Here is a 25,959-nt window from a genome sequence, read left to right as displayed (position 1 = left end):
TCCCAGTCCTTTCTCGATTGTTGTGCCCAGGGATCTCCATCTGCCTGTGAGCAATGAGTGTCAGCTTCTCTGACAGGAGAAAAAATACAAAAAATCCATGGATCCTCCTCAGATCTACACCAGAGCAGGGCTGTGCTGAGCTTCAGCACACACAGATGCCTGGACAGCTCTGACAGGAGCCAAGGCCGTTCTCAGCCAGCACTCCTGGCTCCTCATGGGCTGTGTGAAACAAGAGGAGACAACCAAGGTTCTGATCTGAGACACTGAACCTCCTCAAAGGGCTTTGCCCAGCTGGGAAAAATCTGAAAGCAGGAGGGCGAGCAGAGTGTGCAGGGCAAGCTCCAGCTGGCATGGAGTGACAGGACAGGGGAACAGCTTGATCGGATTTTGGGAAGGAATTGTTCCCTGTGAGAGCAGTGAGGTCCTGGCAGAGGGTGCCCAGAGAAGCTGTGGCTGCCCCTGGATCACTGGCAGTGCCCAAAGCCAGGCTGGACACTGGGGCTTGGAGCAGCCTGGGACAGTGGGAGGTGTCCCTGCCAGGGCAGGGGTGGGATGAGATGATCTTTAATGTTCCTTTCCAGCCCAAACCATCCTGTGATTCCATGATTCTCTAAAACAGCTCTGGGAAGGCCAAACCAGGGTTGTGTCTGCAGAGCAAATTCCTCTGGTAGGGATGGGGAACCGAGGGAGGCAAAGGGTGGGCAGAAAGATCAAAAAATGACCCAGGTTTGGCCCAGGGACACTGAACTTGGAGTTCTGAGGATGACACTGGCCCACTCTGATGTACAGGAGGGCTCTGGGCCCTGGGGCAGAATTTGTTTCTGCTCCTGAGCCATCGGGACTCAAAACCCAGGAGAGACTGAAAAAGGTGCCAAGAAGATGGACAGGGCAGGGTAGAGGAGGGGACCAGCCCCAGCTGGGGGGGTTGGAGCAGCTCCCAGGGTTTTGGTGTTTGCAGACTCTGGATGTTTCTGCAGTGTGAGCTGCAGACAGAGCACGTGGGAAATGTTTAAAGCTGATTTCTTTACAAAGCTTGTTTGGGTCACAAAGGAGCAGAGAGAGCAGTAGGGGAAAAAAATCAGCAGGAGACAGAGGAACTTTCCCCAGTGCCTGTGGGTTCAAGGAACACTGCAGCACCATGAGCCATTGCACGGGAGGGGTCAGCACAGCCCATCTGGGAACCCTCTGTCTGTCCTCCATCCCTGCACGAGGGGCCCTGGGATCCCTGTGTGCTCTGCAGTCACCACGGTGTTGTTTGAAATTGCTGAGCTGCCTTAGGCTCATCAAGAGCAGAACTGCTGTGCCCTGCCATGGGCCCCACCTGGAGACCTCGGGCATTTCACCAAATGCTGCTGGAGGGCTTCAGCCTTGGTTAGAGAATATTGGTATGTTCAGGAATATTGATAATATTGATCCTCCCCTACACAACAGCTGGATCCCAGCTCCTGTGCCATCCTCCCCTGCTGCCTCTGCCAGTGCAGCACAACACCCTCTCAGTGGGCTCTCCCTCCTCATGGGCCCAGGGGACAGGAAAAAACTCCTCCTTGCAAAGCCAGGCAGGGCTGTGTGAGCACCGAGTGTGATCCCTTCACCCCACGGGTGAGGAATTCATTTGTCCTGCCTCAAACAGCTCTTTTCAGAAAGGCACAGGCTGGATTTGAAGACACTCAGTGTTAGAGGATCTGCAACAAGTGTTGGGCATTGGTCCTTTGCTTTGAGATTTGAGGCTTTGCACTCCACTGCTCTGAATTCCCACTCACAGCCATTGTCCTGCCCTCTTCTGCTGGACAGAAAGTCTTAATCTTCCCCTTCTTCTCACTGTAACTAAATAATCTCTCAGAAGTCTTTCCAATAGACTGATCAAACTGTCAGCATAAGCCACTGCCTCGGCTCGCTGCTATTGCTCCTTTGTCCCCTTCCCATGTTTAACATCCCATTTACAACAAGGAGGAGGCTTAAACCACTCCAGTTCCTGCAGCATCCCGAGCTCCTGCCTGGGTGAGACAGCGCAGCCTCAGCCAGAGCTCCATGAGGGAAACAGAAGGACAGAACCGTCCTGAACATGTCCATGAGGGAAGCTGTGGGCAAACCCCAGGGCTGAGTAACCCCATTTCATAAACACCACGCTGTCCTCCTGCCCCTTGGATGTCTCACTTGCCTTTGCTGGATGTGAAGGGGTGTCTGCATTCTCCTGGAGATGCCACTGCAGGTGGCAGCGACTCAACCTGCACCAGCTCCAGGGCTGTGACACATCCTGTGTGCTCTGAGAGGTGACATTGTCCTGGCTGCTCTCAGAGGTGACATTTGTGCCCAGGCTGTGACGCTGCAGCCCTGAGAGGCTGCGCTCACACCCTCAGACACCTCAGCAGGGTGCTCTGGTGAGGTGGCCCCAGCTCTGTCAGCGTTTCCTGGGCTTTGCTCAGTGCCAGGGGGTCACAGTGGCTTTTTCTGGCTGGCAGCTCATCTCGGAGCTGGTCACTTCCCCCTCAGCTCATCCTGCCCCTGTGCTGGGGGAGAAGAGAGGTCCTGCCCTGGCCTGGGGGAGCCCAGACCACATGTACACCAGCAGGAGAGCATTCCTGAAGGACTTCATCCTCTGGCATCCTCCATTCCTCTTGCCCTTTCCGTAGGGATTTCTGAGCTTCCCATGTCCCAAACACAGTTCCAGTACCAAGAGATGAACTCTGCAGTTCAGGTGCCCTCTGGGGGTTTTACATTTCTTCAGCCAAACTCAGCTGATTTGCACCCAGAAGGGATTTGATGCAGCAAGGTCAGGGTAACAATTCACCCTCTCAGGAGGGCTCTGATGCAGCTCCAGCTCTCCTCCCTTTGGTCCTCCCTGCCAAGCATTCCCCACCCACTCGCTGGAGTCAGGAACAGCACCTGGGTGCTCCATCCCTGGAAGTGTTCAAGGCCAGGCTGGATGGGGCCCTGGGTGACCAGGTCTGGTGGGTGACATCCCTTCCCACGGCAGGAGGTGGGAACCAGATGATCTTTAAGGTGCCTTCCAAGCCAAACCATCCTGTGCTTCTGGGACCTCCTTGAATCAAAGGAAAAATCCCTTTGACTTCCCAAATCATCAGAACTCTGACTCAGCAACCCCAAGCCCAGAGTCAGAGGAACACGTGGCTCTTGTGAGACAGCCTCTTTTATTTTCATTTATTGCAGCCCAGCTTCCCCCTGCACCGCAAAACCACACAATAATGTGTGAGATGTGGGTGATGGGTGATGGGTGATGGGTGATGGGTGATGGGTGATGGGTGATGGGTGATGGGTGGGGGTTCACTCACAGGAGAGCAGCTCATGCCATGTCTACAGGGCAAAAGGAGGTAAGGGAAAAAATGGAATAAAACAACAAGATTTGTTTCAGTTCACGTGGCAAAAATCTCACCACAGATGTTCTGGGGGTCAGTCCTTGGTCATCCTTCACCCAGTAAGGCCCATGGGCACTGCACTGTCCAGGACTCGAGGGCAGGTTCAGCTGACCTAATCTGAGAAGTCCTTCCCTAATTCTCTGTGGGGTCAGAGGAGATTTTCTGGAAGGTGACACCTCCCCTCTGCAATAACTCTGCAGGGAGCAGATTATCTGAGCCCCCTCGGTGCCTCCTTCTCTCCACCAGTGGCTCAGGAACTTTCTCTGGGTTACAGCACCTGGAGTTTAAAGCAGAGAAATGAACCCTGTCCCAGTGACAGGAGGACAGGAGCTCCCTTCAGCTCAGTGTCAGCTTGGGAGGAAAGAAAATCTGTGCTCTCTGAATCCGTGATGCACCCAACACGTCCTGGCACCCATTTCACCCCCCAGACAAACCTTCACCCGACAAAGACTCTTCTGCACCTGTTTGCACTGGCAATATTTGCATTTCCCTAAAATCTTCCACGTCAAAGAACTTCAGCTCCTCTGGTGGCACCGATCCCTCCCAGGGCCCGCAGACCTCGCTGTCCCTGCCAGGCAGGAGCAGCATTCAAACGGCAGCACTGGAATTCTGCCACACTCAGGTTAATTGAACCATTTGGCCGTTTCCGAGCTGGGTGTGGGTTTTCCATGGTCCTGAAGGAAGGAAGATGCTTCTCAAAGGTGACAGGAGCCAACTGCAGCCCCTCGGAGCACACCAGGTGTGAACCTGTCTCTGCAGGCAGGCCAGAGTGGGGATCCTCAGTGTCCAACAGCAGCAGCCCCTGAGCGAGTGACCCTGGGGCTGTTGTCTCCAGGCTGGAATGCAGTTTGCTCCTTGCCTTGGCAGAGACCAGGGGGCACAGCAGGTGCTGACCCACGGATTGTGCCAGGATTGTCTCAGAGTCATCCCCCAGCTCCTGTCTGTCTCTGCTGAGGGACAGGCGCTGCAGCCTCCACCCTTCTCCCCCTCCTCCTCAGTGCCAGGCTGCCAGAGGTGACAGTCGTGCCACCAAGGGTCAGGTGCTGCCACTTCTGCCCCAAGATCAGAGCCCATTACCCCAAGTGACAGCAGTGCTGGTGGGAAGGGATCCTTAGGGTCTGTAGTCCAACCTCCCCTGGGGCAGAGACATCCCCAGCACCGCCCCAGGGCAGCAGGGGCTGTGTCCAACCTAAACTCCAATGGATGAGCCCCCCCTGCTTTGCTGGGCACCTGGAAAGGGAATTTTTCCTAATGCCCAACCTAAATTTCCGGGCTGCACTTCCAGTTGTTTCCCCTGTCATCTGGCACTCCTGGGAAGAGTTTGGCTCCACCACAGCTGGAACTGCCCCACAAGTGGCTGTGGGCTGTTGTTGGACCCCCTCAGCCTCCTTTCCTGCCCACTGACCCAGCCCAGCCCCTCCTCCTCTCCTGGGACCCCTCAGCCACCCAACCCCGAGCACAGCTCTTGGGTAATGTCCCCTTCCTACGCATCCCTCTGGATGCAGCATTCCCAATGACGTCCCTGGATGCGCTGACCCCACACTGACCCAGCCCCGTGAGGTGATGTTGGGAGGCTTCAAACTGATCTGGGTTCAAACTCGGCACCTCCAGCCCCTTCACTCATAGGAGCTGTGAGTGAAGGTTGTGAGAGGAAACAAATGAGCCCCCCCAAATTCACATAATTTGATCAAAGGTGTAGAAAAGCTGTCAGTGGGGCAGGGCTGGGGCTGTCAGTGGGGCCGGGTTGGGGACACGCTGGGGAGGCTGCAGTGAGCCGTGCTCAGCACAGCCAGGTGGAGGGGGCACTTTCTGGGCAGCATCCCACTGGCATGGAAAGCTGCTGGGTTTGGATTTGTGTGGATCAGGAATGGCTGTGGGACCAGAAACAGCAGCACGTGCGGGGTTTAACCCTGGGAGAGCAGAGTCATTTTCACCACAGTGATGAACACGCCCCTTGCAGCCCCACACCTTCACCTCCTTCCCTGCATTTGCTCTTCTTCTAAACCCCAAAACTCCTCGAGCCTTTGAGGGAGAGCTCAGCCTTTCTCTGCTCAGGTGGATTTTAGGCACTGCCTGCTCTGGGACACAGCAGAGGGGGATCCCAGGGTGCTGAGCTCTGAGAATTCCGGGATCCCTTCCTGCCTCTTTCTGAGCACAGGGATTCCCACAGCACTTTCTGCTCTGCCCAGACCCCAGGGAATGGTTCTCCAAATCCAGGAGCCACACAGGCCACTGCTCGCCAAGGGCCAGCCCCAGATTTGGGGGTGATCTCGATGGAGATTCTGGAGTTAGTTCTTCTTACAGAAGATGGGTCCTGAACCCGAGAGAGGGAATGTGAGTGTGAACAGGAGCCCTCACCCCACAGGCAGAGCAGACCAGCCTTCAGTGGGGAAAACCCCTGGCTCCCAAAGCCTCCGTGCTTGGCAGCAACTTCAGGAGACTGCCCTGCCCCAGAATTACTGTCCCACCCCAGGACATCTCCCTTGTCTGCCTGTCCTTGGCACAGGTGGGCTTCAGCCAGGCTGCACTCACCTCTCACGTGCCCTGAGCTCATCCAAACCCAAATGTGCTCGGTGATGGAGGGTCCTGGGGCTGCTCAACATGAGACTCAGTCCAGCAGATGGATTTGGGGGGTTTTTAGCACCCTCCTACCATGTGAGCAGCAGTGATTATCAGCAGCACTCAGGCCTTGGAGGTGGCAAAAGTGACACCAATTATTGGGCAGGTCACTGGGAGACTGAAAAAAGCACATTTGGGGTTTAGACACAAAAATCTGCCCCAACCATCCACACGTGATGAGAAACCACCTGATGATACAAGCCCTGAACAAATGCTTGGGGTTTGAGTGATGCCTCTCCCCTGTGCCCCTCTTTGCCCCTAAGTTTCATTAAATCTGAAGGATCTGGGGGCATTTTCAAAGGGAACCAGGGAAACCCCATCCCACTGACAGCAGTGAGTTCTTCTAGAGTGCAGGAAGGAGATAAAGCACAACCAGGATGCTCCTCTTTAGCAGGATGAGCTGTCCTTATGGGTGTCCTTCAGCAATTTTCGTAAAGATTGATAGAGCAGAATGAGAAATACATAAAATGATGTTAATATTGCCTGAGTGCAAACACTCACACTGAGCAGGGCAGCCTCCTCCCAACACTCACCTTGATGCTTCCACGAGCCTCACCCTGGATTTTCCCTGTTCTGGCTTTCCCTTTCTGCTGGATCACTGCACCCCTGGACCTCCTTCCCAGTCAGTCTCCCTGGGATTAGACCCTCAGAGTGAGCATAATCCATCCCTTGCCAGTCTGTCTACAGGGAGAGCCTCTTCCTGCCTCCCTCCACCCCTCCTTCCAATCCTCCATCCCTCCATCCCTCGTTGTCACTTCAGCTCCCTGTGGCAGTGTCTCTGCAGGACTCACACCCTGTGCAGTGCCCAGACAGCAACAACCTGGGATGGGGTTTGTTGACCCACCAGGGAACAGGAGGGGGGTCCCCACCTCGGGGACATCAGGGGAGGTTGGTCTCTGCTCCCCGAGGGTGGCCTGGACAGTCCTGGCCTCGGCCCCAGTGACGGAGCTGTGGGACCGTGAGCACTCCCCAGCTCAGGGCCTCTGGGATGGCCTCACTCCTTGATTTTTTCCAGCAGATCTGAGCAGACAATTCAGTGGGAGCTTTCCAGAAGGCCCCACACCACTGTGGGCAGCTGCAAATGCCCCAGCTGAGGCTGGCAGGGCAACCTGCCTGCCCCGACTCGGCCCCTCTGCAGTGGGCCCGGCACTGAGCCCCCGCAGCCAGGCACACCCCGGGGCTGATCCCAGAGATCCCACACCCCAGCTCCCTTTGCTGCCCTCCCCAGTCCTGATCTCTTCTTATCTGCTTGCCCTGCCAGGCTCAGGTGATCTTGAGGCAATTTTTGTGACACTGGCATTGCTCACAAACCCCCTTTTCCCACCCATTACACACAGCTCCCCTTCCCAAGATGAGGTGGTCACTCCCAGCACCCAGCCCAGGCTGCAGAGCGAGTTTGTCCTCCTCTGTCCCCAGCAGCAGACCCCAGGGCTGGGCTGGTGTCCTGCAACCCAGGCTCTCCCAGCTCCAGCTTCCCAGGGAACATCAGCAGGTGACAAGTCACTGCTGCCTCTCTGGGACCTGACAGTTCTCCAGCACCCAACCCCCCCACCTCTGGCAGAAGACATTTCATTGTTTGACACCATTCCCAGGCCAGCTGGTGGGTGGGGAGGATGGGAAGCACTCACAGCCAGCCCAGGAGAGCCCAGCGTGGATCAACTGCGGCACCAACTCGCTCACGTCCTGCAGGATCCACAGAGAGCTCCTAAAAATTCCTTCCTGAGTGACACAGTCCTGCACTGCCCCACTCTGAGAGCCCCTGACCCAGTGCCCCTCCCCAGGGGTTCCTCTGGTCGTGCTCCATCCCATGTTAGAGTGGCTTTGCTGCTCTTTGTGCCTCTGCACCCGCAGTGCAGGGAGGGACAGGTGACAGGGACAGAGATGCTCCCTCGGGAACAGGCAGAGCATTTGGGACACTGCCAACATGAAAAGAATCTTGGTTTTACTAAGAACTGCGTGCAGATAAGGGGCTCTGCCTTGGTGCAGATTTAGCCTGGGCTGTGTTTCAGTCGCTGTTCAACATCACTGTTGATTGGAGGCTGAAATAAAACAGCACCAGCCCCTGCCTCTAATTCCTCAGGCCTGGAGCTGCCTCTCTTCAGCTCTCCTTTGTAACATTCATTTTTTAGCAACTCCTGGGCCATCATCACTCTGCTACCTCAGAGCAAAAGCACCAGAGGGGCATCAGTAGCACCTCTCCCTCCTCTGGGACCGCAGGCAGGGCACGAATGTCCGGTCCTTGTGTTCTGCTCAGGGCATCATCGCATCAAGTGCTTGTTCCTTGTTTCCTTCTGGAAATAACCAACATTCCTCTGCAAACGGAGCAAGGTTGCCAAATTTCTGACACAGCTGGTGCTGTGTGCCCCTGAACAACACGGGCCAACCATCCCTGGTCATGGCAGGATCCTGGTAATGTCCCCCTGTGGCACTGGAGAGGCACCACCATGTGCAGGGACAATAAACCAAAACCATCCAGGACCCAGAGGAATTTAAATACCCTGAGCTGAGAGAGCTCTCAGAGTGATGACTGAACTACTTCCAAGCAGCCACAGGTTTGGGAGTGATTTCTAGATGGACTTTTGCCTTTTAAAAGGATTCTGCCCCTTATGGTGACAACATTAAGGGAGAATTTTAATGGGATAGAATCTGGCCTTGTGGGTGCTGAATGTTGTTCAGATCATACAATTCACAGACACTCTTAACGAGGTCATTTTCAAACTCACCAGCTGCAGAAAGAGCTCTCTGGCTCAAGGGGTCACACTGGAGTGTAAAATCTATGGAGACCTTCCAGGACAGCTAAACATCAAAACCCCACATCCCATTCCTGCCCTGGGGCTCACCCTTGACTGGGGCATCGGCCTCCAATGCTCAGGCAGCTGAACCTCCTTTTAAAAAATGCATTTCCAGTCTGTTTTATTGCCCCCCAAGGACTGCAGGGTTGGGTGGGGAGTCTGTGGTGACACAAGTGCCACCTCTATGGAAAAGCTCAAACCTCCAGACACGCTCAGAGGGTGATTCCTGAGTGAAAAGCTGGTTTCCAGTCCCTCTCCTCATTGGAATTCTGTCATGTTTTGTCTGTTCTCCACATTCAGTCAGGACCTGGCATTTCCCCACTCAGATGTGAGCATCTGTTGCATGCTTTGACTTGCAAAACTTTTCCTGCTGCTGCTCTTGATCTTTGGGCAAACCCAAGAGTTTGTGTGTTCCTCTGCTCACGAAGGGCTGCAGTCAGCACAGTGCCAGAGCTAAAACTGGTGAATATTACAGCAGCTGTGAGACAGAGAAAGAGCCTGGATGGAAACTGCTGCTCCCACCACGGTGTCCCCAGGCCAGCACTGCCAGGAGGCACCAGTGCCACTGCTTGAAGCACAAACATTGACCAGAATTGGAAAACACCAAATACATCTCAAACTGTACAATAAAAGCCCCTCCGGGCAGAGACAGGTTTTCCCAAAGGCAGCAGGTGGCAAACAAGGTCCCAGCTGTGAGCAGGTTCTTTTCCTGCTGGTTCCCAACTTTCCCAGTGCTTTATAAGAAGCTCAGGGATCAATCTGAGGCATTGATCGATGTTAGGGAGCCAAGCAGGACAATGTTTGCCTTGTAACTTTGTGCTCCAGGGACCTGAGCTGCTGTGGGAGGAAACACCTCCTGTCCAGAGCAGCTGTGGCTGCCCTGGATCCCTGGCAGTGTCCAAGGCCAGGCTGGGCAGGACTTGGAGCACCCTGGGACAGTGGGAGGTGTCCCTGCCCACAGCAGGGGGTGGAGCTGGATGGGCTTTAAGGTCCCTTCCAACCCAAACCATGCTGGGATTCTGTGATCGTGGTTTCCAAGAGCTTCACTGGAGTTCCTGGGAGCCCTCGAGGAGCTGCTGGCTGTGGCTCTGGAAGAATTGAGGAAGGGCAGGAGCCACCATGACCAGCAGCATCCTCTGTGCAACACTCATGGCCATGAATCTCCAAGTGTGCTGGAGGCTCTGGCAAGGAAAATGTAAAATCATTCTAACACCTTTGTCAGGGCAGGTGGCACAGAGGGGCCCAGGATCCCTGTAGCTTGTCTGCTTTTACGTGGGAGATCCCTCAGGAGTGACAAGGGAGAGCTGCAGTGCAGGGAGTGCTCCATGGGATGGGATGTGCCCTTGGTGACAGAGCCCGGCAGCCCAGAGCCTTCCTGCCACAGGGCTGGGGCTGTCCTGCTGTGGGGAGGTTCTTCAAATTCATCTGCTTCCAGCTGCTGGGTTCAGAGCCAGAAAACCTTCCCAGAGCAGCACATCCCAGAAAGGTTCTCCCTGCATTTCAAGTAAAAGCTGCAGCACCGAGCTCAGGTGCTGTCCCACGCTGGAGCTCACGGAGGCTGTTCCACACTCCTCACACAAATGTCAATATTGTCCAGGGCTGAGCACATTCCTGTCCATCTCCAGGACTCCAAGAGCTCCCAGGGCTCATTAAAGACAGCAGCAGGTTATGGAGTTGCAGAAGAAAGAGAAGGGGTGACCCCACCGGGATGCAGGGCTCCCTCCTGGCCCTCATCTTTTGTCCTGGAACTGGAGTGTGAAGCTCGTGTGAGCACACCCCGAGGGCCAGCCCTCACCACGCCCTGCACACACAGCAGAGACCGGACAAACACCTTCCCAAGGAGCTGCTGTCCTGGAGGGCAGCGGCCGAGCAGGGCATCACCCCAGGGGGGTTTGGAGCCCTGCTCCATGCAGGAGCAGCTCACCAGGGTTTGTCTTTGGCTGGTAAATCCCAGCCCGTGGCACACAGCGAGTCCAGTCCTGAGTGCCCTGAGCACTGCAGCCTCCAGGGAGGGAGGAAGAAATGTCCCACAACCTTTTGAGCTCCCTGGCAGGAAACCTGCCCTAAATGCTGCTTTTCACACGTCCAGGAACTGTTCTGATCTGGCCAAATCCTGCTGTTTCCACACACTGCTGGGTCCAATCCCTCTGGGTACAAGGTGGCCAAATGGAAGATGAGTTTCTGGCCAGCCCTGAGGGGAGGATGAAGATGGGCGTGGGCACAGCTCCTTCCACGCTGAGGAACGGGAGACAGAGTGACCTCTGCAAGGATGGAAGGATGCACCCACGAGCAGCCACGGACAGAGGAGCTGCACGAGACCATCACTGCCAGGGCTTCAAGAGCTCATCCCAGACCGTGGGAGCCACAGAGAGTCGCTCACAGCTGCTGGAGCCACGGCCCTGCTGGGTCTGGCACCATCGGGGGGAACGAGAGGAGTCCCTGGCCTGAGAGAGTGTCAGGACTCCTGAGAGACTTTCGGGATGGAGCAGAGGAAGAGCAAAGGGATTTCCCGTGCGACTGCCACAGGCTCTCCTGCTCCTCGTGCCGTGCTCTGCTCTCCCACACACACGAAGCCAACCTTCTGTGCACATCCGTCCCCTCACACGATGGGAGCCAGAGCAATGTGAGCTCAGGCAGCCAGGAGGGGCACTGAGAGCAAGAGAGAGAAGTGTGGGCTCTGTCACCCCTGCAGCTGCCAGCCTTGGAGTTGTGGTTTTGCCTTAAAAATTGTCCTTGTCCTCCCTCTCTCTCAAATTCACCCTGTGACACTTCCTCCCCTGATGTGTTTCCTTCATCCCCATGAGCTCTCGTGATTGAGATTTAACGCCTGTGATTGAGATTTTAGATCGAACATCGTGTGTAAGACACCAGATTTGGGATCCCAGATCTGGATTTCAAAGAGGTTTGGTTCCAACTTCACATCTCAGCCACTCTACAGGGAAACCACTGGCCCATGGGACCCCTCAGCCTCAGCTCCTGCCCCCTGTGTCTTCCCAGCACTCCTGGGGAGATCTGGATGATGGGACAGGAGCAATGAAGTTTTTATGACTGTCTAAGTTGCAGTGGGGAGATCACAGGTTCACTGACATGAGAAGGAAAATGAAAATGAGGTGCTGGCTGGAGAGGAGGTGCTGCCTGTTCCCTGCATCACTGGGGGCAGAGGCTGTTCCTGGAGCTCACCACCCGTCCCAGCAGCGCTGAGCTCCCCATCCCGTGGGACTGGGAGGAGCTGGAAGCGCAGAGCAGCTCTGGGAGCCAGTCCCAGTGCACTGCTCATTGTGCTGCTGCCTCCCAGCCACATCTGGCTGCCCCTCTGTGACCCATCAAGGGTGGGAGATGTGGAGCCCAAACATTGCCTGAAGCCTCAGGCAGGTGCTCCAGAGGGCAGAGAGGGGCAGGAGAAACAGGGAGCAGGAACTGTGGCAGAAGACAGCACTGGAGCAGGAGTGGGAGTCAGGTCCTCTCATCCAGCAGACACATTTCTGCTGAGCAGGCACCCTGGGATTCCCTTTACATCCTTAAAACCATTAGTGTGTAATTAAATCAACCAGCTGGTGCCAGCTCAGCACCCAGCCTGAGACTCCAGGCTGGAAGAGCAGCTCGGGGTAAGGACAGTCCCCCACAAAGCCATGGCCTCTGTCCTTGGAGGAGTTCAAATTGTGGAAGGACAAGGCCCTGAGAAACCAAATGTAACCTGGAAACTGGCCCTGCTCTGAGCCCTCCTGAGGGCTCTCCCAGCCAGGAAACTACAAATGATTGTTTTATTCCCACACAGTCTCCAGGTGCTTGAGGGAGAAACAGAAATGCAGTGGCAGGAGTGGTTGGTACCACAGGTGGTTGGGATGTGCTGCAATGGACAGACAGGAATGTGATAAACTCCAACCAAGGGGAAAAACCACCCGGGGAAGAAACAACCCTGGGCACCTGTGAAGGCCGGGGGCAAAGCAGCAAAGAGTGTGGAGCAAGACCTGGGCGTGCTGCTGGACCAAAACCTGAGTGTGGAGCAGCCGTGGGACACAGAGTGACCAGGGCTGCCCGAGGGACAGCAGGGAGGGAGGAGATCCTTCTCCACCGCTGGGGCCTCAGCTCAACTCCTCTCTCCACCTGTGGACTTGCAGTACAAGAGAAACTGAATCAAAGGATCACAGATCTCCTGAGTTGGAAGGGACCCAACAAGGATCATCCAGGCCAGCTCCTGGCCCTGCTCACGACACCCCAACAATTCCACCATGGGCCTGAGAGTGGATTAAGTCCAAACTCTTTCTTACATGCCCCCAGTGGTACCTGCAGTGTGAGGTCTGTGCTCTGAGCTCATGATGGTCACTCTGGCACGGAGCTGCTGCTCACACATCTGAGCCCCCTCTGCAGGGGCAGCTCTGGCTGGGCTGGAGCCTGGGCCAGGCTGTCCCTGCTCCTGTGCAATGTGTCTCAGGGTCTCAGGTGTCTCAGTGCTTCTTTAAGCTCTGTGTCTTCACCCTTCAGTGACAATTTCTGGCCAAATAAGCAGTTTGACCCACTGTTCCCATGATTTGATGCTGGGCAGCTCCTCGGAGCAGTAGAAAGGATCCTCTCAAACCTGTCTTGCACCTTTCCCAGCCCAGAGCTGCTCCTTGAGCCTGGTGCCCATCCAGGTGGAACTGTGGTGGTTCAGTCTCTGCCAGAGCCACCTGCACAAGTGTCCAGCCAGCCTGGGACAGTGGCACTGACACACCTGGCCCCAAAGCAGCCCCTTTCCAGGAATGCTGATCCCTCTGCTGATGAACTTGGCATTGGACAGGGCACTTTCCACCTTGGCCACAGTTCAGGAGCTCTCACATCAGTTCTCCTGACAGCTGAGAGATCCCAGGGCACTCCCCAGCCTCCAGGTGTGGCTGCCCTGGATCCAGCCCCTGGCAGGTCCTGTCAGATCCTCCAGCCCCTTGGGGAGGTCTCAGGAGCTTTGGAGTACCCGGATTGGCTCCATGCAGAGCTGCGTCCCTCTGTGCCCCCAAAGGCCCGGGATGTCCCCAGGTGTGAAAATCCTCACACCAGAGCTACCAGCAGCACTTCTCTTGTTCTCTTAGGAAATCCCTCGGTGTCAGAACTTTGCCCCCCTGAACTCTCAGCTCACCAAACTCCCCCTGGGGATGGTGGGGGCAGGGTTGGGGTCATTGATGGCACCAGGACCAGGCATGGTCAGCATGAGGGTGTTCCCCAGCCCTGACGCTGTGCCCTGTCCCCTGCAGGTCCCTCGCCCTGGGTCAGCAGTACAGCTCCCTGGGGTCCCAGCCCATCCTCTGCGGCTCCATCCCCGGCCTCGTCCCGAAGCAGCTCCGCTTCTGCCGCAACTACATCGAGATCATGCCCAGCGTGGCCGAGGGGGTGAAGTTGGGCATCCAGGAGTGCCAGCACCAGTTCCGGGGCCGCCGCTGGAACTGCACCACCATCGACGACAGCCTGGCCATCTTTGGGCCCGTCCTGGACAAAGGTAACCCCTGGGGGCAGCTGGGCTGGGGGGCAGAGCTGGCACAGCTCCACTGGGCTCTGGATACACCAGGACTGTCCCACTGGGAGCACGTCAGGAAAAGGGTCTGATGTCCCAGCTTTCAACCCTGATTTCTCCAATTGCTTTTTTTCCCAAGTTTTTGGTGTGTTCCATCACAAGGGGTAACGAGGGAAGGGTGTGTTCCCATGCCAGGAGCTCAGAAGGGCCAGGGAGGATATAAAGTACAGGAGGGGGAAGGTTTAGCCCCAAGCACGCTCACATGTTCTGGAATCATGGGCTCCACCTCCCTTCCAAACAACTGGGGCCAGCAGACCCGTGGGAAAAGCCAAGGAGAGGGGACCTGGCTGAGTTCTTTGGGATCAAGGCAGGGCCACTGAAGCACAAGCTGCCAACCCCAGGAGGTCCCTGGGCTCAAGTTTCCCCACCAGTGAGGAACCATGGTTGAAATCCATGGTCCTGATCAGGCTTAGTTGGGATTTCAATGAGTCTTTTCACAAATGAGCCCAAAAAGCAGGGCACAAAGAGAGATTATAAATTCATTTTCCTTCTCCTCTCTCCAAACTCCTCTCCATCCCCTGCTCCTGGAAAGCCGCCTTTCCAGACCCACTGGCACGGATCAGGCACACTGGAATGTTGATGAGGCACCATAAAGTTGGGATTCCCTGTGAGTTGTGGGGCATTACACTGGAAAAAGGGAGAAAGGGCCCCAAAACACCGTGGAGGGAGGTGCTGGAGGGGCAAATCATAGAATCACAGAACACCTTGAGCTGGAAGGGACCCACAGGGATCATGGATTCCAGCCCCAGGCACAGACCTCCCAACAACCCCACCCTGGGCATCCCTGGCAGCGCTGTCCCAGCGCTCCTGCAGCTCTGGCAGCCTCGGGGCCGGGACCATTCCCTGGGGAGCCTGGGCAGTGCCCAGCACCCTCTGGGGAAGAGCCTTTCCTTGAGATCCAGCCTAAACCCCCCCGACACAGCTCCTTGATAACCTGTCCCACACCTCAGATGTTCCAGACCCCAGATTAAAAGGGATTCCCACGAAACTGAACTTGATGGTGGATTAAAAACTCCCAGTGGATAAAAATCTCCAGTTTCTCCATCCTGTCCCGTGGATTCTGTTCACTCTGTGCCACGTTTAGCACAAGGGACAGCCACAGGTAACATCTTGGTTTCACAGCTTCATAAACACAACCAAAACCATTTCCCCCTCATCCTCCTGGGTGTTGACACCACTGGGTCCCTGCAGCCCAAAGTCTCTTTATTGAACAGAAATTATTGTTTCCAGTGATGCTTTGGAAATGGGAATTTTATGGTGCAGACTTCAAGAAACTGGAGAAATTGGGGTGAGAGCAGGACTTTGGACTATTTCCCAGCAGTCCCCTGGGAAGGGCAGGGCTTCTGGTGAATCTTTCTTACACAGCTGCAATATTCTGCAGAGAAGCAGTTCATGATACCTTTTTTTCAAGTTTCAGCCTCCCAGTAAGGGTTGGTATCATTTCAGATCCCCGAAATGTCAGGCGAATATTTCAGCGAAAATCATTCCTTTGTGTTAACGTGGGATTCTTTGCAGGAACCAGGATTGTAAAGTCTTATTAGAGCACTAATAGGGACCATGAGATTCATTTCCCCTCTGTTTTGTCAGGGTGTATTTTGGGGTAACTGCTGTATTTGCCACCAAATAACTTGTCAGCAGGGCTCAACACACTCCAATTTGCTGCCTAATAAAAGCCTGTCCTAAATTTCAGCACTTAAAAGATCAGAAAGTTTTAAGTTTCTTTAAAAACTATCATTAAAAATCTGTCATAAAAATTCTAAACACGTTATGAAAGAACTGTTCAAGCATTGAGCCACTGAAAATCTCTCACCACCATTTCTGTCAGCGGGAAAGCACTTAAAGATTGGATTTGAACCATCCTCCCTGTAATGAGCAAACTGAACTTTGAATTTATGGAGAATATTTTAAGATTCTTTCGGCTGCAGGGACTCGAGCAAAGCCTCGTGTGTGGACTTGCCTCAGCATCTCCACGCACCCCGAGCTGACAAGGTAAAATATCACCCAGAGCTCTGAAACTCTTCTGACAGATGGAGAAAAAGGAGTGAGCACGTTGGAGATTCAGCTTTGCCAGTGCCACCATGACGCATCTCCAGACAGCACTGCCAGGCTCCCAGAGTGAATTTATCCTGGTGTCTCACTAACCTGAAAGTGGAGCAGTTAAAAATAAACAGCATCATCTGCAAAGAAGGACACATCAGAGCCCAGCCCCTCTGGTCGTGGGTATTATTCACATTTTTGAACTGTGCTCGTGTCTTTTCCCTGCTGCCTTCAAAACTAACGAGTGGATTCAGGATGGGACTGGTGTCAATGTGTGGCACTGAGTAACACAGGGAACCTTTGAGATTCCTGGAGTTTGCAGCAGAAAAGTCTCAGAGCAAACCAGAACCTTTCCTGTCACGGCTTCCTCGGCTGAGGGAAGAGATAACGTTGGTGATAAAGCTGAGAGATCCTGTCAGCTGTGAGGGGTCTGGGACCAGCCCTGCTCGTCACTGACAAGGGTTGCTGGACACTCCTGGGCCTTCAGAGGATCATGGAATAGTTTGAGGTGGAAGGGACCTTTTAAAGATCATCTTGTTCAACTCAGCATCTTCCTTGGATGCAGCAACAAGAGTCACAGACTGGTTTGGGTTGGAGGGACCTTAAAGCCCCTCCAGTGCCACCCCTGCCATGGCAGGGACACCTCCCACTGTCCCAGGCTGCTCCCAGCCCCAATGTCCAGCCTGGCCTGGGACACTGCCAGGGATCCAGGGGCAGCCCCAGCTGCTCTGGGCACCCTGTGCCAGGGCCTGCCCACCCTCCCAGGGAACAATTCCTTCCCAATCTCCCATCCATCCCTGCCCTCTGGCACTGGGAAGCCATTCCCTGGGTCCTGTCCCTCCAGACTCTTGTCCCAAGCCCCTCTCCAGCTGTCTTGGAGCCCTTTAGGTGGTCCTCAAATCAAGAGTTTTGAGCCCATAATCTGGATCCTGTGGCCACCATGGCCACGTTCCCTTTTTCCTGATTTCCAGCACACCCACGGGTGCAGCCCCACAAACCCAAACCCAAACCCAAACCAAGACAATCCCTGTCACAGCTCACACGCTGCATTTGGCCAACAAAGGGTCGGGGTTTCCGCTCTGACAAACACCTGGATGAAATCACCCCTCAGTACTAACCTGGTTAATCCCAGCTGCTGCTCCCTCAGGTAGATTGAGGCTATTCTGGAAAAGCTTCAAAGGTGCAGTTCTCACAACAAAATCATTTCTAATAGAGCCTGAAAAGAAACTGAGGGTAATTTCATTTTAAAGGAGCTGCGCAAATGTTAATCCTGGTCACTTCCACTGAAGGAGAGCTCAGTCTGCAGAGCAGCACAGCGTGGGAGGGCTCTGCTGAGCAGCCCCTGCCATGGCACACGTGCCCAAGCCCTCCTGGGCTGCTCTTTCTGGGCACATCCTCCAGGCTGTGAGCCCTGGTGCCACTGTGGGAGCACAGGCCTTCCCTCCCTGAAACGCCCAAGGGATTCCTGCCTCCAGCCTCCCCTCCCACCCCACATCACTTCCCTCCCCCGGGTCACCTACAGCTCCAACCTCTCCTCCTGCAGCCCCTGGCAGGGCAGTGAACAGCAAGGGCAGCTCAGGGAAACCCCAGGCACTGAACCCACTTGGGAGCTGCTGAACAACACCCAGGAGAGGCTCTGCCCTCAGTTCCTCCACATTTCCCACTCTAAATTCAGACTCATGAGGGTTTGGCTGCTGTACCTGCCCAGGCTTTGGTTTCCTAAGGCCACTGATGATCTTCCTGCAAGGAAGGGAGAGCTGGGGGTGCTCATGTGTAGAGGAAAAGGCTTCAGGGAGACCTTAGAGCCCCTTCCAGTGCCTAAATGATCACCAAGAGAGCTGGAGAGGGACTTGGAACAAGAATCTAAGAGTGACAAGGGGCAATGGCTTCTCACTGCCAGATGGGATATTGGGAAGGAATTCCTCCCTGTGAGGGTGGGCAGGCCCTGGCACAGGGTGCCCAGAGCAGCTGTGGCTGTCCCTGGATCCCTGGCAGTGTCCCAGGCCAGGTTGGACGGGGCTTGGAGCAGCCTGGGATAGTGGGAGGTGTCCCTGCCCATGGCACGGGGTGGCACTGGATAGGCTTTAAGGCCCCTCCCAACCCAAACTGTTCCGTAGTTCTATGATTCTACATTTTCTTTTTTCCATGTCTCATTTTCTAATCTGGGCCATAGGGGAAAAAAAAAAAAAACAAAACAAAAAAAAAAACCACAACAATAACCACCCCCGAATGTGGGGTAAGATCATGTTTTTACAAGCAAATTCCCTGAGATGATTTATACTGCAGGTGTGCAGACCGGGATAAGGAGGGAAGAAAAATCTGTCTTCCCCCTGCCTCCTTTCCATTTTCTCTGTAAAATAAGGTCAGCTCTTATGTAAAGCCAGTGGCTCCTCCAGCCACGCCCTGCCCAAAACCAGGGCTGAGCCAGCAGCCACACACTGCTCTGGGGTGGTGATAAAATCCATGATTTTGGTCAAAGCTGGCACCCAGAGAGAGCTGTTGGTGAGTGCACGAGGCAGCAAGGCCCCACAGGCATCGGGAGAGCGATTCCTGGCGCGGGGAAGAGGTCTCAGAGCTGCAGCCAGGGCTGGATCTGCCGGAGCTTGGCAGGAGCCTTGGCAAGCTCGCACCTTTCCCCACTCCCTGTGCTCCTGTTCCCTCCGCCCGCGCTGCCCTTCGCTCCTCTCCTGCTCCGCGGAGACGCCGCCGATGCTCCGGGAAGATGCTCCCCGAGCCCGGGCAGCGCATCCCGTGCCGGGGCAGGTGCAGGGGAGGCAGCTGGGCCCGGGCTGCCTTCGGGGGTCCCTGCGAGCTCGGCTAAGCCCCTGCCACGAGCTGTGAAAAGGCAGACCCGCACCACGATAACCCATGGCTTTTCTCAGCCATGACACTCGCAGTCATTTGCATCTAAACAGGGGTGTGTGGGATCAGGGGCCGTCTTGATATAAACTCAGCAGCTTAAAGGGAGGGGGAGGGAAAGGAGAGAGGGAGAGAGAAAAATAAGCTTATACCGATGAGAAAGAGCTAAGCTTCCTCCCCTACTGTGAGGCAGGGCGAGCGATACCATCGCAGCGCCGCAGTCGTTTCAAATCGCTGCCGCATTCACACGCCCTTTAGCCATTCTGGGGGGCTGGGGAGCGCCATCAATAGGGATTTCCCAGCCGGGCTGGCGGGATTGGAGGGTGACGGCAGGACAGGGGAACATTGCCCCGTTGCTACGAGGTGCTCCTGGGGAATGCCAGTGCTCTGTGCCGTGGGTACGCTGGCCGGCGGAAACATTCCGCATTATGCTGGTAATACAGTGTGACACCGCGGGAACAATGGCAAATTGAGTGTCCCAGCAGGTAACGGGCCTGGCTGGGAGACAGTCGCAGTGGTGCACTGTCAAGGCGGCTCTAATCCTCCCTCGCCAGCCCCTCCCCTGGTTCTGGGAACGCTGCTCCCGCATTTCATCTCTGGGAAATTCTCCCAGCTCCTCGCCCGGACCCGGGCGAGAATTTCAAGGCGAGGGGTTTGTTCGTAGCTCGCTCCCCCCCGCGCCGGCACCGTGCGGGGGGACACGGGGGGGACACGGGAGGGACACGGGAGGGACACGAGGGGGACACGGGGGGCACAGGGGACACGGGGGACACGGGAGGGACACGAGGCAGCTGCGGGAGCCGTGTCCATCGCGGCCCTGCCCGGCGGGCACTGCCAGCCCCGGCTCGGTCCCAGCCCGGCCCCGGCCCCGCAGTGACCCTGCTCCCCGTGCCCATCCACACCCCCGCGGAAAGCGGAGCCACATCGGTCCTGAGAGCGGCTCGTGTCCTCCCCCTGTCCCCGGGCTGTCCTGGGCTGGGGCCAGGAGGGCTCGCTGGCTCCTCTAATCTGATCTGCTTTGGATCACGGGCCACCCAAAGAGCCTTTGTCAGGCTGGAACACCTCACTGCGAGCCGGGACCTTCAACCGGTGCCCGCAGCCCGCAGTGCTCCCAGTAAAAACAGCTGGTGAAAGATCCCCAAGGAAAAGCTCGGTAGGTAGAGAGTGGATCCCGGCTGGCTCACAGGAGATGGGAAGGGCAAGGAGGGAAGAGTTTGAACTGAAAGGAGATGCGAACCTCAGCGGGGTGCTGCCGGCACAGCCAGGACTGAGCAGCCCTGGTCGGGGATCCCACCTGGGAGTTCCCCGGGCACATTCCCGCAGCTGGCACCCACCCACAGCCATCTCCCCTGAGCGCCTGCACGGGCTGACATCAGCTCAGCTTGGAAAGCCTGGCTTTTGGGAGCCAGACCCAGCTCTGCAGAAAGACTGAGGCTGGGGAGAGGGACCTGCTGTCCCGGGACACGAGGCGAGAGCAGGGCAGGGCTGCAGGGGACAGCTGAGATAGTTAATGGCTCCTGCTCTGGAAGGAGGGGACTGGCTCCAAGGTGATTTTCTCAGCAGAAATTCCTGGCTTCATCCCACATTCACTGACAATTGTCCTGATGATCCGATCACGCTACACCCACGAGGCAGCTGGAACCCTCCAGCCCAGGCACCACAGCCCTGAGCTCCGGCCTCCAGCCCCTGCCAGTCTCCTGCACATCAGCACGAGGTTGGATTGACTCCAACATCTGCTCTGGATTTAGAGACCTAAAGTCTCCATCCTTACAGATGGGCTGAAGCGCCCCAGTGCCACTGCCCAGGGAGCTGCACTTGTGCAGAGCTCTGAGCCAAAAGGTGTCCCCAGGGAGACCCCAGGGTTCTGAGACAGCGACTGTGCTTGGGAGAGCCTAGGTCAGCGCAGCCCCCGAGGCCAAGGGTCAAAGGCCTGTTCTCCCACAGTGTGTCCTGCATCACCTGGAACCTCTCCCCAGGCCACTGAGCTTCTCCCCCTCTAACCCCTGGCATGGAACCCCTCTCTGTGTTCCCAGGCCAGGAATTACTCCAGTAACTCTCTCCTGAGGCCCCTCAAGCTGCTGCTGGTGCCATGTTCACCCCTGAGCACCCATGCTGGGTCAAATCCTGGATCCTGTGTTTGGGAAATGCTGCATGTGTGACCCCCAGAGCTGGAGTCTCCCCCCTGCCCCACCTCCTTCCACCCAAGGGCAATGTCAGCAGCTCCCGCTCCAGGAAACCTTCATTAACAAATTACTAAAATAACTTCTTGCTTTTCAGTGAGGTTTAGGTGCTGCTGGGGTGGGTTGGAAAGGAAAACACCAGTGTTGCACTGACCAGTGACCCCCGGGCTCGGTGTCTCTGCAGCCACACGAGAATCCGCCTTCGTCCACGCCATCGCCTCGGCCGGGGTGGCCTTCGCTGTCACCCGCTCCTGCGCCGAGGGCACCTCCACCATCTGTGGCTGTGACTCCCATCACAAGGGACCCCCGGGGGACGGCTGGAAATGGGGGGGGTGCAGCGAGGACGCCGACTTCGGGGTTCTGGTGTCCCGGGAATTCGCAGACGCGCGGGAGAACCGGCCGGATGCACGCTCGGCCATGAACAGGCACAACAACGAGGCCGGCCGGACGGTGAGTGTCCAGTGGGGACAGGCTGAGTGTCCAGTCCTGCATGGATGGCCCAGTGCGGCTCCTCCTGATGGAGCAGGACCACAGGAACTCCCAGGCTGGGGCTTTCTAGGATTATTTTCCAGGGCACGGCATTTCCTCTCCCTCCAAACGGACAGGTGGGGTTAAGAAGAGCTGAAACACCCCTTAATTCCAGTGCAAACAGAATTCCTGAATGGTTTGGGTTGGAGGGACCTTAAAGCCCATCCAGTGCCACCCCTGCCATGGGCAGGGACACCTCCCACTGCCCCAGGCTGCTCCAAGCCCCATCCAGCCTGGCCTTGGGCACTGCCAGGGATCCAGGGGCAGCCCCAGCTGCTCTGGGCACCCTGAGCACCTTCCAAGCCTGGGCACAGAACCCAGCCCAGGTCAGCACCGGATGAAGAGGACTTTCCTCCCAGTGCCTCCTTCCTGCATGTTCCCTGCTATAACATTATCCCACCCTGTGATTCCTTGGAGTGGATGATAGTTGCAGCCCCATCCAACTGGAATATTCCATTCCATTCCATTCCATTCCATTCCATTCCATTCCATTCCATTCCATTCCATTCTACTCCATTCCTGCAGTCAGCAGGTATCTGGGCCTCTGCCTGCCCTGGGTCATTTGCAAACCCAGTGGGACCTTTCCAGCAGTGCCTGAAGCAAACACTGAGACAGGTTTTCCACACCACAGCAGGTAGAGGTGGAAGGAGAGAAACCTGGCAGCTTCCAGTACAAAAAACCCCCACCAACTCCAGACTTTATTCAAAATCTAATTATTTTGCTCCGCACAAAGGAGATTTTGGTGAAGAGTTCTGTGTGTAGATTCCCAAATTCCCACACTTTTTAGTACAAACTGTTGGGCTTGGGACATAAATGAAGGGTCATTAGCAAGGAGAGGACAGGGATCTGTCTCCCTCCACAGGGCTCAGAGACATCTCCAGCCCTCGGCTCCTCTGGGCTCTGACTGTCCACACACAGCACAGGAAGGACCCCCACAGAAGGACCAAACCTTGGGATTACATTAGACTGGATTAGAATAGATTGGACTGGATTGGGCTGGATTGGATTAGATTAGACTGGATTGGATTAGATGGGGTAGATGATCAGAGCAGCTGCCCACCTCAGCCGTGCTTTTCTAGTGTGATGTCTCTGTCTGGAGATCATTAAAGCTCCTCAGCATCTCCAACCGGCCCATGCTCACAGAATCACAGAACCATAAAACAGCCTGAGCTGGAAGGGACCCATCAGACTCATCAAGTCCAGCCCCTGGCCCTGCCCAGACCCCCCAACAACCCCACCCTGGGCATCCCTGGCAGCGCTGTCCCAGCGCTCCTGCAGCTCTGGCAGCCTCGGGGCCGAGACCATTCCCTGGGGAGCCTGGGCAGTGCCCAGCACCCTCTGGGGGAAGAACCTTTCCTTGAGATCCAACCTAAACCTCCCCTGACACAGCTCCAGCCATTCCCTGGGTCCTGTCACTGGTCATGAGAGTGAAGAGATCGGTACCTTCTGGTGCCCCTCATGAGGATGCTGAAGACCTCAATGAGGTCTGACCTCAGTCTCTTCTCCAGCTGAACAAACCAAGTGCCCTCATAAGACCCCTCCAGACCTTTCCCCATCCTTGCAGCCTCCTTTGGACACTCTCTAATGGCTTAATGCCTTTTTAATATTACCTTTCAAAATTATTTTAATATTAATTAATAATATTTTTAATATCATTTAAAACTACCCCCAAAACTCAAGGTGAGGCTTCCCAGCCCGAGCTTTGATTTAAACCTGGGTGGCCCAGGCAGGTGATGGAAAGCAAACACTGAGCTCCACCCTGCTGACTCCCTGTTTTCCCCGCACAGACCATCCTGGATCACATGCACCTCAAGTGCAAGTGCCACGGGCTCTCGGGGAGCTGCGAGGTCAAGACCTGCTGGTGGGCCCAGCCCGATTTCCGGGCCATCGGGGACTACCTGAAGGATAAATACGACAGCGCCTCGGAGATGGTGGTGGAAAAGCACCGGGAGTCCCGGGGCTGGGTAGAAACTCTCAGGGCCAAGTACGCGCTTTTCAAGCCGCCCACAGAGCGGGACCTGGTCTACTACGAGAACTCCCCCAATTTCTGTGAGCCCAACCCGGAGACGGGCTCCTTTGGGACGAGGGACAGAACGTGCAACGTCACCTCCCACGGCATCGACGGCTGCGACCTCCTGTGCTGCGGGCGAGGCCACAACACCCGGACTGAGAAACGCAAGGAGAAGTGTCACTGCATCTTCCACTGGTGCTGCTACGTCAGCTGCCAGGAGTGCACGCGGGTCTACGACGTCCACACCTGCAAGTAAGCACAGGTGGGTCTGCACTGGTGGAGGTGGCTCCAGAGCAGGGCCCAGGGGTCCAGCAGCCCCGTGGTCAGCCCCACACGCGGCCTCACAGTGCAGAGGACGGCACAAAACTCCTGATGGCCCCGGCCAGGGCACGCAGCCACACCCAGGGCACGGGGAAGGCTCTGGGCACCTCACCCACGCAAGGTGTGACTGCTGATTCCTCGGGCAGGGGCAGGACAGGGAGAGCAGGGACAGGACAGGGAGAGCAGGGACAGGACAGGCTGCCCAGGTGACAGCAGAGACCAGGGACAGCAAAGTCCCAGCGAGGCACAGCCACACGAGGCAGAGCTGCTGCCACAGCAGCCCCCCCAAGCTCCCAGCTCTGTCCTGCACCACAGGTCCAGCCCCTGCAGGCACCAGCACAGAGGGTCAGGTGGAAAAGGATTTTTCAGAGTGAAAGCTGGGCAAACACGGGCTCCCCCAGCTGCTGCTGTCCTGCTCTCAGCAGATGTGGTGGGGAGAGGAAAGGAGCCCCCACGCCAGCCCAGCTCCCTCCTTCCTGCTCCGAGGTGATGCTGGAGAACCAAACCTGCCTGGGCACACGAACAGAGCCCACGGGTGGGCTCTCCTTCCCCCTCCCCCTCTGCTCCCCACAGCCCCACATCTCCTATAATGCCCTGAGGAGGACGTCAGGAAGCCAGAGCCCAGAGCTGACCCTCTGGCCCTGGCCCAGGACAAGAGCAGGGCACAGGGCACTGCTGCCACCTCTTACAGGGGACACAGCATCGCCCCAGCCACCTCCTCACTGGGCGGCTGCCCAGGAGAGGATTTGAAGGATCAGGGCAGTACCTATTGACTAAGCATTCCCTAACAGGACTTTACACCCCAGAGGGAGCTCAGGGATCTCTCTGGGGATGGGTTACCTGCCAGGTGAGCTGCAGCACCAGCTCTGAATGTCAGAGATTCCAGGGAGAGAGGAAATCCCTGTCCCAGCCTCCCTCCCACCAGACAGTTGTGGTCCCACAGCACAGCCCCAGGCAGGCCCTTCCCCTCCCATGGGGTTTACTGAGCTGGCAGCATTCAGGAAGTCCCCCCAAGCACGGAGGCTCCATGCCATGAGCAGGGATTTGGGCCCCCCCACATCCCACAGCCCATCCCAGAGCAGCAGAACCAGTGTTTGTCCCCCACCTGCTCCCCAGGCCTCCCTGAGCACATCCCCTCTCCCTGGGTTTTACCTTGTCCAGGACTACTGACCCATGAAATTAAAAAATAAATACTCCCTCTGTCCTGGTGGGCTGCAGGACCAACAGCCCCCTTCAAACACACCCCAGTCAGTGAATTCCAGGGAACCACTCGGGCTGTGGCTGCTGCTCCACTCACTCCTTTCCCCAGGGAATGAGCAGCCCCTGGAGCTGCACAGAGCAATAAAGGGGTGAGACCCCTCGCAGGGAGCACGGGAGGGCCCTCAGTGAGAGCAGAACCCCGGGGCCCTCCCGGGCAGAGCGTCAGGACGAGCTCCAGACCCTCCTTGCTCCCGAAAATTGAAATCCCAGAGAGCTCCAAAAGCCTCCCCCAGCCGGAGCCACGCCGTCCTCTGATATGCATCTATTTAAAGTATGTATTAAACCCCGTGTCTGGAAAGACTCCCAGAACCCGACTTTAAACAAAATCCCTTCTTTGTTTGTTTGTTTTTTAATCAAGAAAAGGTATTTAATATTAAATAGAACATTTATTGCCTTGTAATTATTTTACTGTAGCCAGGTATTCTAGCACTGAATG

General features: G+C 56.2%; 1 protein-coding gene across 1 annotated transcript in view; it reads left to right on the top strand.

The window, feature by feature from the left end:
- Positions 1 to 24,198, top strand: part of WNT3 (Wnt family member 3) — a gene marked incomplete at both ends in the record, with an annotated part of 42,487 nt that extends 18,289 nt beyond the window's left edge. Inside the window, 3 exons of the mRNA XM_082297197.1 lie at positions 14,011 to 14,252; positions 21,588 to 21,853; positions 23,719 to 24,198. Coding sequence (XP_082153323.1) covers positions 14,011 to 14,252; positions 21,588 to 21,853; positions 23,719 to 24,198 — 988 coding nt within the window. The remainder of the gene's footprint in view (positions 1 to 14,010; positions 14,253 to 21,587; positions 21,854 to 23,718) is intronic.
- Positions 24,199 to 25,959: the final 1,761 nt, after the last annotated feature.

Source organism: Coloeus monedula, assembly GCF_965178545.1.
Source record: "Coloeus monedula genome assembly, chromosome: 26".
NCBI classification, from domain to species: Eukaryota; Metazoa; Chordata; class Aves; order Passeriformes; family Corvidae; genus Coloeus; species Coloeus monedula.
This window is presented reverse-complemented; position numbering and strand designations above follow the sequence as displayed.